The 13,512-nt window shown below is 51.7% G+C and overlaps 1 protein-coding gene across 3 annotated transcripts in view; it reads left to right on the top strand.

The window, feature by feature from the left end:
* The window catches only part of C2CD3 (C2 domain containing 3 centriole elongation regulator), an 87,540-nt gene that overhangs the window by 6,856 nt on the left and 67,172 nt on the right, over positions 1-13,512 (top strand). For all 3 annotated transcript variants that reach the window (XM_069759445.1, XM_069759443.1, XM_069759444.1), the window contains 4 exons: positions 442-551; positions 910-1,028; positions 1,138-1,269; positions 7,709-8,149. In XM_069759445.1, the coding sequence (XP_069615546.1) occupies positions 442-551; positions 910-1,028; positions 1,138-1,269; positions 7,709-8,149 (802 nt within the window). The remainder of the gene's footprint in view (positions 1-441; positions 552-909; positions 1,029-1,137; positions 1,270-7,708; positions 8,150-13,512) is intronic.

The raw sequence follows: 13,512 nt of genomic DNA, 5'->3' as shown, positions 1-13,512 counted from the left end.
CAATTCCTCAGTGATTTCATCTCGTGCATTTAATGTCCTGTCCCTAACGGCGCAGTCAGACGGCCTTATAAATCGGACTGACAATGGCCCGCAATGCTCGAGCTGGCCGGCAGTTCTCCCGACCCGAGGGTGACGGCTTCATGTATCTATGCAGCTGTCTTCACACTTGGATCGGGAGAGCTGCGGCCAGTCTGAGCATTGCTTTCTGATCTCGGTCTGATTTATATTGCCGTCTGACTGCGCCCTAAGTGAGAGTCGTTTTGCATGGACTCCTCCTATTAGAGGCTGAAAGTGCCCCAAAAAACTATCCCTACCCACCCCCTATATGTGGCAAACAGTGGTACTTATCAACAAGGTGAGACGTTATCGTAGGGTCCAGCATTTGGAGATCTTGTCTTCTGTGTTGCCGTCTGTCATGTCCCGTCTCTTCTATTCCCCCAGAACCTTTTTTGTGGAATTCCACTTTCCAGTGTCCTCCAAGAACAAATCCGGAGATTTTACGGCAGCTACAGAAATAACACGACTGGTATCAAACAAGATCATAAATGGAGGTGAGTGGTCTTCACCTCCTGATTGTGCTCTTTGCAGTGTATTCTTGTTAAAACAAACGCTGGACAATTTCTGGGCGATTTCACTACAAGCTGCGACCATCTTATACAGTTGTACGAGTGTAGGGGGCTGTACTGACTCTGGGAGGGGATATGTTGGATTTCATCATATCCAACTCTTAGGATTCCCCTCCCCGCGATCAGTCATCTTTATGGGGGGGATTGTACTGAATGTGCTCAGATCAGGGGTTTTCTGGCTCTCCCAGCATTCTTTATCTCTCAACCTTTTTCCTCCGTCTGCCACTTATAGCATTAAACTTCACTGTCTTCCTACATTATTTTTCTACTTTCTTTGCTGCAGTTGTGAAATTCCAGCAGAGATTTGTGTTTCCCGTCTTGTTCCACGGACTAATGATCCGGCACTGGTGGGACACCGGCCTGACCTTCCAGGTCTTCATGAGGAAGGGAACCCAGAAAAAGGTAGAGTCCCCCCAGTATCTCACTTCCGGACCCCACTCATCATTTACAGCCCTCGACCCTGTGTCTCAGTCTTCTGCCCGTCCTTACGTTTTACTCTTTGTCTCTCCAGCCTGAGCTTCTTGGTTGTGCCGTCCTTTCCCTTCGCGATGTTCTCCGTTCTCCGGATCTTTCCGTCTCGCAGTCACTTCCAGTGCGTTGCTTGGAGAAACAGCGGGAATTAGAGGATGTTGGGCCCCTGAAGGTATGTCCGGCCTGCTGGGTTAGGAGTCACTTGCAGGGTCCTTCATTTTCTGGAGGGAACATTAGTGGTGATAATGGAGGAAAGAGTATTAATATTTCTTTATCGCCTCTCATTGGGGGACACAGGAACCATGGGTGTATGCTGCTGCCACTAGGAGGCTGACACTATGCAAATAAAAAATTAGCTCCTCCTCTGCAGTGTACACCCCACCGACTGGCATTATACTCTTCAGTTTAGCTTAGTGTCAGTAGGAGGTGGACACGGGTCTTTCATTAGACCCTTATCTACCTCAATGTGCGTCGTTTTCTTTCAGGTTTTTCGGAAGGGATACAGGGTGAGCAGTCACACCTGTAGTCCCACAAGCGGACTATGAGTACGGCGTGTACTGCCACCCCGTATCCTCATAGATCCCACACCAGGACCAAGATCCTAGCACACAAGCGTGCTTAGAAGTCCGGTCCTGGCTCCGTCCCCCACCCACTCGCCCACCAGAGCCTGTCGGTTGGAGGAGACGAGGACGTCCATCAGCCCTGGATGTCTCACCCTCTTTTAAGGTTAGTACGGCGTGGGATGTTTTTTAGGTGAGTATTTCCCCTATCCCATCCCAGATCCTTGTTAGGGGGGGGATTCTTGTTAAGGGCTCCCAGACGGTGACCCTCTCTTACCCGGTCATCGCCTGTATCCTTGCGGCGCGGTCGATTTTTTATCGGTTCCTGGAGTTCCAAGCATTCTCCCCATTCTGCAAGGGCCTTCTGCTCCAGTGCGGGGCCCTTTTCTGGCCGCAGCGCTCTCTCTTCTTTCTTGGCAGCTTTTGGCTGCTGTTCGCTCCTTTCCGCGGCGGTTTTTCTCTGGGCACAGTCCTCAGCGCAGCAGCCCCGCAGTCTATCGCGCTGCTTATCGCTGCAGCGCATTGCTCCGGCGCCGCAGGAGGTGGATCTGCGGCGCCCTTCAGCGGCGCAGCCTGGCAGGCTGCGGCGCCTGTGCCGCCAGCCTCCCGTCGCGGCGCACTGCTCCGGCGCCGCAGGAGGTGGATCTGCGGCGCCCTTCAGCGGCGCAGCCTAGCAGGCTGCGGCGCCTGTGCCGCCAGCCTCCCGTCGCGGCGCATAGTTCCGGCGCTCTATAAACCGGCGCCGCGGCTCGTTTCCCGGCCGCCGGTTCCTAATTTAGGCCCCGGCTTCGGCCGGGGCCTACTTCCGGTCTTCGGATCTGTCACTTCCGCCTCTGCGGGCGGGCTTTTTCCCGCCCGACATACTGTGACCTGCCCACCGGCGCCTCTGCGTCTAGCTCCGCCCCCTTCCTTGTGGGACACTCGTCTGGTGTGAGCATCGCTTCACACCACAGCAGCAGTCCTTGCAGTGCCTCACGCAGCGCTCCTTCGGCATCTTCTGTGAGCTCAGCACCTGGGGACTTCTCCACCAAGGACAAGTGGGACATCTTCCAGGACCGGGTCCGTGAGTAGCTGCACTGCAGTCTGACACCCCCCTCTGCCCTCTGTCCCCTAACCAACTGGCATCTTCAGGGTCCCTCAAAATGTCTTCCTCTAAAGGGGGCCGCTCTCGCCCCCCTACTTCTTCTTCATCTACTACCTTAGTCACGTACTTTGCATGTTCGTCCTGTAACAGCAAACTTCCCTCAGGTCAGTCCTCCCCGCTGTGTCAGTCCTGCAGCAACCCGATTGTTCCCACCGCCCAGGATCCCCCGGCTGTTCCGCCCGAGAGTGATCCCCCCATCCCAGGCTGGGCCGCTTCTCTGTCACAATCGGTGGCCGATTTAACGCGGGTGTCTCAAACCCTGGTGTCCGCGCTGGATCGGTTACCCCTGCAGACCCCTGCAGTGGCCAGCGGGTCGCAGGAACCGCCGCCCGAGCCCTCCTTGATTAGCCACAAAAGGTCCAGACAGGAACGTCGGTCTGAGTCCTCTTCGCGTTCCATCTCGCCGCACGGCCCTCCCCCGCGGTTGGTGTCGCACCGTTCCTCCTCCCCTGAGTCAGGCGAGGCTTTATCTGATGCGCCCTCAGAGGAGATGTCGGAGTTGGATCCTAGCCAAATCGCCACCATGAGTGAGTCGGTCCAGAACCTCATTCGGGCTATAAACCAAACCTGTGGCATTAAGGATCCCTCTACGGAACCCGCAGATCAGGCAGTTTCGTTTAGACGGGCCAAACCACCTTCAAGATTTTTTGCCCCTCATCCTGAATTCGAGGAAATCCTGGCCAGAGAGAGAGAGAATCCGACCAGACGTTTTCAGAGGGGAAAACGCCTGGGGGTGTTATATCCTTTTTCACCAGATCTTACCGCCAATTGGACGGTCTCTCCCTCGGTGGATCCACCTGTGTCCAGGCTGTCCACCAACACGGTGCTCCCACTGTCCGGCGGAGCGTCTCTGAAGGATTCTAACGACAGAGTTATAGAATCCTTCGCAAAATCTGCCTTCGAAGCGGCTTCAGCAGCGCTATGCCCGGCCTTTGCTTCCACTTGGGCCTCAAAATCCATCTCAAAATGGGCCAAGGATCTGCGGCGAGGTATCCTGGACGGGGCTCCTCCAGCGCAATTAGCGGAACTTGCCAACCAGATTTCCCACGCTGGTGAATACCTGGTTTCAGCCTCCCTGGATGTCGCCTCTTGTGCGGCTCAGGCTTCCAGCAATGCCGTTGCCATCCGCCGGACCGTTTGGCTCAAGGCCTGGCAGGCGGACTTGTCCTCCAAAAAGTCCCTCACTAGTCTGCCCTTCCAGGGCTCTCGTCTCTTTGGTTCCCAGCTGGACCAGATCATTAAGGACGCCACTGGGGGCACAAGTTCCCTTCTCCCCCAGGCTAAACCTCGTCGCCCTCCTCCTAGATGGCAGTTTCGCTCGTTCCGGCCTTTTCGTCGCTTCGCTGCGTCAAACTCCTTTTCCCAGCAGCAACAGAGGCCACAGGCACGTCAAGAGAAGAAGGCGGTGTCCTTCAGGCCCACTCCGTCCTGGCGTCCTCGCTATTCCCAGGGTAGATCGTCCAGGCCCAGGACTGGAAGATCCACTTCCGCATGACTCTCGGCAAGACTCCAGCCCGACTCCCAGGTTGGGGGGCCGTCTTCTCCGTTTCAGGGACGTCTGGATTTCCGCAGTAGAGGATGCATGGGTCAGGGAAGTTGTGTCTTCGGGATACAAAATAGAGTTCGCCTCCCGACCCAGAGATCGTTTCTTCCAATCTCGTCCTCCAAAAGATCCCGCTTTGGTTCCGGGCTTCTTCGCAGCCATCGCTTCTCTGCTCAAATCCGGGGTAATCGTTCCCGTCCCAGAAAAGGAACGGTACACGGGTTTCTACTCGAACCTCTTTGTGGTACCGAAAAAAGACGGCAAGGTTCGTCCCATTCTGGACCTCAAATTGTTGAACAGGAGGGTTCGCCTGAGACACTTCAGGATGGAATCCCTTCGTTCAGTAATTGCTTCCATGGAGGCTCAGGAATTTCTATGCTCTATAGATATCCAGGACGCCTACCTACATGTTCCAATATTTCCCGGACATCACCGTTTCCTGCGCTTCGCAGTGCAACAAGATCATTTTCAGTTCGTCGCCCTGCCGTTCGGTCTCGCAACCGCGCCAAGGGTGTTCACGAAAATCATGGCGGCGCTGATGGCCATTTTGAGAGTCAGAGGCTTGGTTCTGTTTCCATACCTCGACGACATCCTCATCAAGGCTCCGTCCTTTGCTCAGGCCCACGAAAGCTTGTCCATTGTTCTCGACACCTTATCCCGTTTCGGATGGCTGGTCAACCGGAAGAAGTCCTGCCTTATTCCTTCTCAGCGCATCATCTTTCTGGGCATGCTCTTCGACACTCGTCAGTCCAGAGTCTTCCTTCCCAAGGACAAGAGATCCACCCTTTGTCGGGACATTCTCTTGCTCCAGGGTCCTCGGCCTCCCTCCCTCCGATCGGCCATGAAGGTTCTGGGGAGGATGGTAGCTACCTTGGAAGCGATTCCCTTCGCCCAATTCCATTCTCGACCCCTTCAGCAAGCCATTCTGTCTCAGTGGGACAGGTCGGTCTTCTCCCTGGATCGGCCGATCAGACTCTCCTTTCGGGTCAAGCGGTCTCTCAACTGGTGGCTGACGTCTCCTCTCATCTCCCAGGGCAGGTCCTTCCTTCCGGTTCACTGGCAGGTGGTGACAACGGATGCCAGCCTGATCGGCTGGGGTGCGGTTTTTCGCCACCTGACGGTTCAGGGCCGTTGGTCGCTGCAGGAGTCCACGCTGCCGATCAACGTCCTCGAAATTCGGGCCATCTTTCTGTCCCTCCGCCATTGGGAAAGGATTCTCAAGGGCCTTCCAGTCCGGATCCAGACGGACAATGCCACGGCTGTGGCATATGTCAACCATCAGGGGGGGACTCGGAGCTCCTTGGCTCTTGCCGAGGTGTCCAAGATCCTCCTTTGGGCAGAGGCAACGGTTCCGGTGATATCCGCGGTGCATATCCCCGGCGTAGAAAACTGGGCCGCCGACTTCCTCAGCCGCGAGGGTCTCGCGGCAGGGGAATGGTCCCTGCATCCGGAGGTCTTCCATCAGATTTGTCTTCGATGGGGAACTCCGGATGTGGATCTCACGGCGTCTCGGATCAACAGGAAGGTTCCACAATTCGTCTCCAGGTCACGCGATCCTCTTGCAGTGGGCGTCGATGCTCTGGCCATTCCTTGGTCACAGTTCGAGATGCCCTATCTGTTCCCACCCCTTCCATTACTTCCCAAACTGTTGAAGAAGATCAAAGCGGAAGGGGTGCCGGTCATCCTGATCGCCCCGGATTGGCCCAGGAGAGCTTGGTTCGCGGAGCTCGTCAACCTTCTCGCGGACGCTCCCTGGTGCCTTCCAGACAGGCCCGATCTGCTGTCCCAGGGTCCGATCTGCCACCCGAATTCTCGGTCGCTCAGTTTAACGGCGTGGCTGTTGAGACCGCGGTTCTAAGAGCGTCCGGCCTTTCGGACCGGGTGATTCACACCATGATTCAGGCTCGGAAGCCTTCGTCTTCCAGGATCTACTACCGCACCTGGAAGGCCTACTTCCGTTGGTGCGAGTCCAACCGCGTGCCGCCTATGGTTTTTTCCCTGCCTTCTCTTTTGGCCTTCCTTCAGGCAGGACTGGATTCGGGCCTGGCTCTTAGTTCCCTGAAGGGTCAGGTCTCTGCGCTTTCCATCCTCTTTCAGAAGACCTTGGCCTCTCGGCCACAGATTAAGACCTTCTTTCAGGGGGTAGCCCACGCCGTCCCGCCGTACAGGGCCCCTGTGGAGGCATGGGACCCAAACCTGGTACTGGACGTTTTGAAGGTTTCTCCCTTTGAACCTCTTAGGGAGATTCCTCTATCAGTTTTATCTTGGAAGGTGGCCTTTCTTGTGGCCATCACGTCCATTCGCCGCGTTTCCGAGCTGGCGGCACTGTCTTGCCGCCCTCCGTTTTTGGTCATTCACCAGGACAAGGTGGTCTTCCGACCTCCACCTTCTTTTCTTCCTAAGGTGGTTTCCACCTTCCACCTCAACGAGGACATCGTTCTACCTTCCTTTTGTCCAGCTCCGACTCATCCTCTGGAGCGATCATTGAACAAGCTGGACCTAGTCAGGGCAGTGAGGATTTATCTGGATAGAACATCCTCTTTCCGGAAGACGGATTCATTTTTCGTCATTCCTGAGGGCACGCGCAGAGGCCAGCCGGCTTCTAAAGCGACTATTGCTCGCTGGATCAGAACGGCAATTTTGGAGGCTTACCGGGTCAAGAACAGAGTGCCCCCTCCTGGGATTAAGGCTCACTCTACCCGGGCAGTCGGCGCCTCCTGGGCGGTGCACCACAGGGCTTCCGCCCTACAGCTTTGCAAAGCGGCAACTTGGTCTTCCATCCACACGTTCGCCAAATTTTACAAGGTCCATACCTACGCATCGGCGGACGCCAGCCTAGGCAGAAGGATCCTGCAGGCGGCAGTGGTGAGTCCTCTGACCTGATGGAAGTCTGTTTTCCCGCCCTTGGGACTGCTTTGGGACGTCCCATGGTTCCTGTGTCCCCCAATGAGAGGCGATAAAGAAAACAGGATTTTTGGTTGCTTACCGTAAAATCTGTTTCTTGAAGCCTCCATTGGGGGACACAGCTCCCTCCCAATGTTTTCTGTTGTTATCTGTTCTATGACTGTTCTCACGTTACAGTTCTCAAGTTTGTGGTTATGGTTTTTCAACCTTGTTTCATTATCTCCTACTGCTTTCTCACTAACTGAAGAGTATAATGCCAGTCGGTGGGGTGTACACTGCAGAGGAGGAGCTAATTTTTTATTTGCATAGTGTCAGCCTCCTAGTGGCAGCAGCATACACCCATGGTTCCTGTGTCCCCCAATGGAGGCTTCAAGAAACAGATTTTACGGTAAGCAACCAAAAATCCTGTTTTATATGGACTGTGAAAAAAAAATACTGTTTCTCATCCCTCCAACCTCAGGTGTCTGTGGTCGTTGCTGGAGATAGCGGACAATTCTCAAATATCGCGGAGAAGTCTTCTGTAAGCATGCAAGACGCATCTCCATCGCTCCCGAGACCCAATGTGAGCGTCGTGGTACCTGAAGATCCGTCATACACAGGGGACGCTCCAGAACGGCAGACAGAGATGGCGCCATCAGTCCCACCTGCTCAGCAGCATGTCCTCCATCAGATGGAGCAGCCGCAAAGACCACTGTCCTATCGAGGACTAGAGACAGAAGAGGAGAGCGGCCTATTATTGCATGTCATCCTCATGGTGCCTGAAGGCAAGGGCTTCGTGTGCGAGCCGGAGTATTCTTCCATCTGCAATCCGTACCTGAACTGCAAACTGTTCTCTACCCAGGAAGCCACTCGCTCTGCCATCGTGTGGGGCAGCGACCAGCCGCTCTTCAGCTTTTCCCAGGTAAAATAAGGTTCTTATCCCTAAAAAATGGTTGTTATTACTTCCTCTAAAATCCACATTGGTGGACACAGGACCGTGGATATACACCCTGACCCTAGGAGGCTCCACACCAAGTGAAAATAAGTATTGGCTCCGTCCGTTTGGCTATCCCCTCTCCTCGGACACAAGGCAGCTTACACAAGTGCCAAAAGTAGTAGGAGAGAATCCAGAAAACATGACCTGAACCCAGGGAAGAACAGCACATAGGCATAATCCCCGAGGCAGGAACACCACAATGTATTTAGGGACCTTATGTTAAATGCAAAAAATCCAATTACTCTGTCGCCTCATTGGGGGACACAGGACCATGGGTGTTATGCTGCTGTCCACTAGGAGGCGACACTATGCATAATCTGAAAAAGATTAACTGTGGCTCCTCCTCTGCAGTATACACCCCTGGACGGCGTTCCCGTTACTCCCAAGGTAGATCCACCAGGCCTAGACCTGGAAGTTCTATCTCGGCATGACTCTCGACGAAACCCCAGCGCACCTCCGAAGCTGGGTGGCCCTCACCTTTTCTTGAAAGACGTTTGTCTCACCTCCGTGGAGGACGCATGGGTCAGGGAAGTTGTATCCTCAGGATACAAAATAGAATTCACTTCTTGGCCCCGGGCTCCAAGAAACAGATTTTACGGTAAGCAATAGTGATGAGCGAGTGTATTCGTTGCTCGGGTTTTCCTGAGCACGCTCGGGTGGTCTCCGAGTATTTTTTAGTGCTCGGAGATTTAGTTTTCATCGCTGCAGCTAAATGATTTACAGCTACTAGCCAGCCTGAGTACATGTGAGGATTCCTTAGCAACCAGGCAACCCCCACATGTACTCAGGCTGGCTAGTAGCTGTAAATCATTCGGCTGCAGCAATGAAAACTAAATCTCCGAGCACTAACAAATACTCGGAGACCATCCGAGCGTGCTCTGGAAAACCAGAGCAACGAGTACACTTGCTCATCATTAGTAAGCAACCAAAAATCCTGTTTTTCTCTGATCGCCCATGACGGCACCACAGAGAGAGGGGATCCGCCCACCAAGGACAGGAAACCTACGGATAAAAAGGCGTACCACTCTCCTGCATCAGTTGGTTTCCTGTCCTTGATGGGAGACATACGGACTTACCAGTTCGACGTTGGAATTCCGTGGCCAACCAGTCCGACTCAGGCAGCTTGGGTCCCTCTGCCTCAGCTAGGGTGGTAACATAGTAACATAGTTAGTAAGGCCGAAAAAAGACATTTGTCCATCCAGTTCAGCCTATATTCCATCATAATAAATCCCCAGATCTACCTCCTTCTACAGAACCTAATAATTGTATGATACAATATTGTTCTGCTCCAGGAAGACATCCAGGCCTCTCTTGAACCCCTCGACTGAGTTCGCCATCACCACCTCCTCAGGCAAGCAATTCCAGATTCTCACTGCCCTAACAGTAAAGAATCCTCTTCTATGTTGGTGGAAAAACCTTCTCTCCTCCAGACGCAAAGAATGCCCCCTTGTGCCCGTCACCTTCCTTGGTATAAACAGATCCTCAGCGAGATATTTGTATTGTCCCCTTATATACTTATACATGGTTATTAGATCGCCCCTCAGTCGTCTTTTTTCTAGACTAAATAATCCTAATTTCGCTAATCTATCTGGGTATTGTAGTTCTCCCATCCCCTTTATTAATTTTGTTGCCCTCCTTTGTACTCTCTCTAGTTCCATTATATCCTTCCTGAGCACCGGTGCCCAAAACTGGACACAGTACTCCATGTGCGGTCTAACTAGGGATTTGTACAGAGGCAGTATAATGCTCTCATCATGTGTATCCAGACCTCTTTTAATGCACCCCATGATCCTGTTTGCCTTGGCAGCTGCTGCCTGGCACTGGCTGCTCCAGGTAAGTTTATCATTAACTAGGATCCCCAAGTCCTTCTCCCTGTCAGATTTACCCAGTGGTTTCCCGTTCAGTGTGTAATGGTGATATTGATTCCCTCTTCCCATGTGTATAACCTTACATTTATCATTGTTAAACCTCATCTGCCACCTTTCAGCCCAAGTTTCCAACTTATCCAGATCCATCTGTAGCAGAATACTATCTTCTCTTGTATTAACTGCTTTACATAGTTTTGTATCATCTGCAAATATCGATATTTTACTGTGTAAACCTTCTACCAGATCATTAATGAATATGTTGAAGAGAACAGGTCCCAATACTGACCCCTGCGGTACCCCACTGGTCACAGCGACCCAGTTAGAGACTATACCATTTATAACCACCCTCTGCTTTCTATCACTAAGCCAGTTACTAACCCATTTACACACATTTTCCCCCAGACCAAGCATTCTCATTTTGTGTACCAACCTCTTGTGCGGCACGGTATCAAACGCTTTGGAAAAATCGAGATATACCACGTCCAATGACTCACCGTGGTCCAGTCTATAGCTTACCTCTTCATAAAAACTGATTAGATTGGTTTGACAGGAGCGATTTCTCATAAACCCATGCTGATATGGAGTTAAACAGTTATTCTCATTGAGATAATCCAGAATAACATCCCTCAGAAACCCTTCAAATATTTTACCAACAATAGAGGTTAGACTTACTGGCCTATAATTTCCAGGTTCACTTTTAGAGCCCTTTTTGAATATTGGCACCACATTTGCTATGCGCCAGTCCTGCGGAACAGACCCTGTCGCTATAGAGTCACTAAAAATAAGAAATAATGGTTTATCTATTACATTACTTAGTTCTCTTAGTACTCGTGGGTGTATGCCATCCGGACCCGGAGATTTATCTATTTTAATCTTATTTAGCCGGTTTCGCACCTCTTCTTGGGTTAGATTGGTGACCCTTAATATAGGGTTTTCATTGTTTCTTGGGATTACCAGACCTCCAGGATCTGTTGTCAGAGGGTCCAATCTGTCATCCACAAGTCAAGAACTTGCACTTGACAGCCTGGCTCTTGAGAGGAAAATATTAGAAAGCAGAGGGTTCTCTTCGGGGTTAATCTCAACTCTGTTAAAAAGTAGGAAGCCGGTTACAACAAAACAGTACGGCAAAATATGGAAAAAGTTTCTGTCTTCTTCAGGTGCAAAAATAGGGAAAGAGATTCCCCTTAATTCCATATTAGAGTTCCTACAAAACGGGTTGGATATGGGTTTAGCCACCAGTACCCTAAAAGTCCATGTGGCAGCATTAGGAGCCCTATTTAATTTTGACTTAGCTTCAAATAGGTGGGTCTCTAGATTCATCAGGGCGGCAGGAAGATCAAGGCCTCTGCCAGTAAAAGTAGTTCCTCAATGGGACTTAAACTTAGTCCTTAAAGCCCTGACTAATCCTCCATTCGAACCATTACATGAATCTACAATAAAAACGCTATCTCTCAAAACCGCCCTGTTAGTCGCCCTCACTTCTGCCCGTAGGGTTAGCGACTTACAGGCTCTTTCAGCCAACCCTCCTCACACACAATTTCTAGAGGACAGGGTCGTTTTAAAAACAGACCCAGCATATCTCCCGAAAGTGGCTTCAAAATTTCACAGGTCTCAAGAGATATCTCTCCCTCCTTCTGCCCTAACCCTAAGAACAAGGAGGAACAAACATTACATACACTAGATGTAAAAAGGTGTCTCTTACATTACATAGAAGCCACTAGAGAGAGTAGGGAGGATTCCTCTCTGTTTGTGTGTTTCCAGGGTCCCCGGAAGGGGAAAAAAGCATCTAAAGCCACCATAGCAAGATGGATCACGGACGCCATCAGTCTCTCATACTCGGCAAGTGGGATGTCCGTCCCCGGGGAGGTTAAGGCTCACTCAACGAGAGCAGTAGCAACTTCCTGGGCGGAGAAGGCCGGAGCTTCCATTGACCAGATATGTAGAGCTGCTACCTGGTCCTCACCATCCACATTCTATAGGCACTATAGATTGGACCTAATCTCCTCTTCAGACCTTACTTTTGGTAAAAGGGTTCTGGAGGCGGTCGTCCCTCCCTGAATGTACTATCTATGCAATTCTCTCCGTGGTGCCGTCATGGGCGGTCAGAGAAAAATATAGTTCTTACCGATAACGGTATTTCTCTGAGCCCATGACTGCACCCGTACATTCCCTCCCTTCACTTATGGGTGCACACATTAAATTAGTGCCATAGTCTATTACAGTTTAAAGTCACGCGGTATCTTATTAGGCTAAACAGTTAAAATTTACAAATGTCTTAGTAGTCTCCCATCGTTCTCTATGTAAACAACTGATGCAGGAGAGTGGTACCGCCTTTTTATCCGTAGGTTTCCTGTCCTTGGTGGGCAGATCCCCTCTCTCCGTGGTGCCGTCATGGGCTCAGAGAAATACCGTTATCGGTAAGAACTATATTTTTCTCATTGATAGCATTCGGGGTATAAGACCATGGGACATCCCAGAGTAGTTCCAGTGCGTGGGAAAAAAGAATAGCCGACCATGTGGACCACTGCCTGCACTTCACCCTGGCATCAGCAGAAGCCATAGAGCGAGAGGTTGTCAGGATGTGGACGGAGGCCCAGGTAGCAGCCTCACAGGCCTGGAACATAAAGGCCCAATACCTGACTGCCCTTGTGATGTGAGCAGTGACCCAATGGGTGAAGATTTGACCATGGCCCTGTAGATTTCAATAGGAAATGGTAGTCCTAGAGGCTGACAGGCCATTGCCATGCTCATCGGAGATCACATAAAGAGGATTAGGTCCTAATAACATCCAGACAGTGGAGGGAACACTCGTGACGATGAGCTGGAGATAAGCAAAAGAAGGGGAGGATGATGTCTTAAGTGATGTGGAAGGCAGAGACCACCTCTGGAAGAAAAAAATGGCAGAGGGCACAAGACCACCTTGTCTTAAGGAGAACAAGAGAGCCCTGGAGAAGGATAGCAAGCGCGGACACCCCAACTATCAGGGTTTTGGCCACCGGAAATGCCACCTTCCACGGGCATGCTGCGGAGAAGCTCCAGGTAGATTCCTGGAGCAGATATAGGACAACGTCACGGTTCCACCAGAAATCTGAAAAAAGAGGCGCAACGAGCCACTCTCTGAAGGAAGGGTTTAGACCGCTAGTGACTGTCAGCAAGCACTGAAAACAGTATGGCAAGGGCAGAAAAGTGTCCTTACGAGGAGGCGAGGCGGAGACCCAGCATCCAGGCAGGAATTGAGGAAGCATGCAATAGAAGTCGCTTGTTCACACATAGGCAACGTAGGACCTCCAGGTCCAGTGTAAAGCTCGGGAGGTTGTGGCATACAAGCCTTCAGTGTGGTCTGGATAATGGAGCCAGACAGATCCTTGGGATTAATAACTACGCCAGTAATCACAGCTGAAGTGAAGTGGGATGATATAA

Source organism: Ranitomeya imitator, chromosome 3 (assembly GCF_032444005.1).
Source record: "Ranitomeya imitator isolate aRanImi1 chromosome 3, aRanImi1.pri, whole genome shotgun sequence".
NCBI classification, from domain to species: Eukaryota; Metazoa; Chordata; class Amphibia; order Anura; family Dendrobatidae; genus Ranitomeya; species Ranitomeya imitator.
The sequence above is the reverse complement of the archived record's forward strand: the minus strand, read 5'-3'. Positions and strand labels throughout refer to the sequence as shown.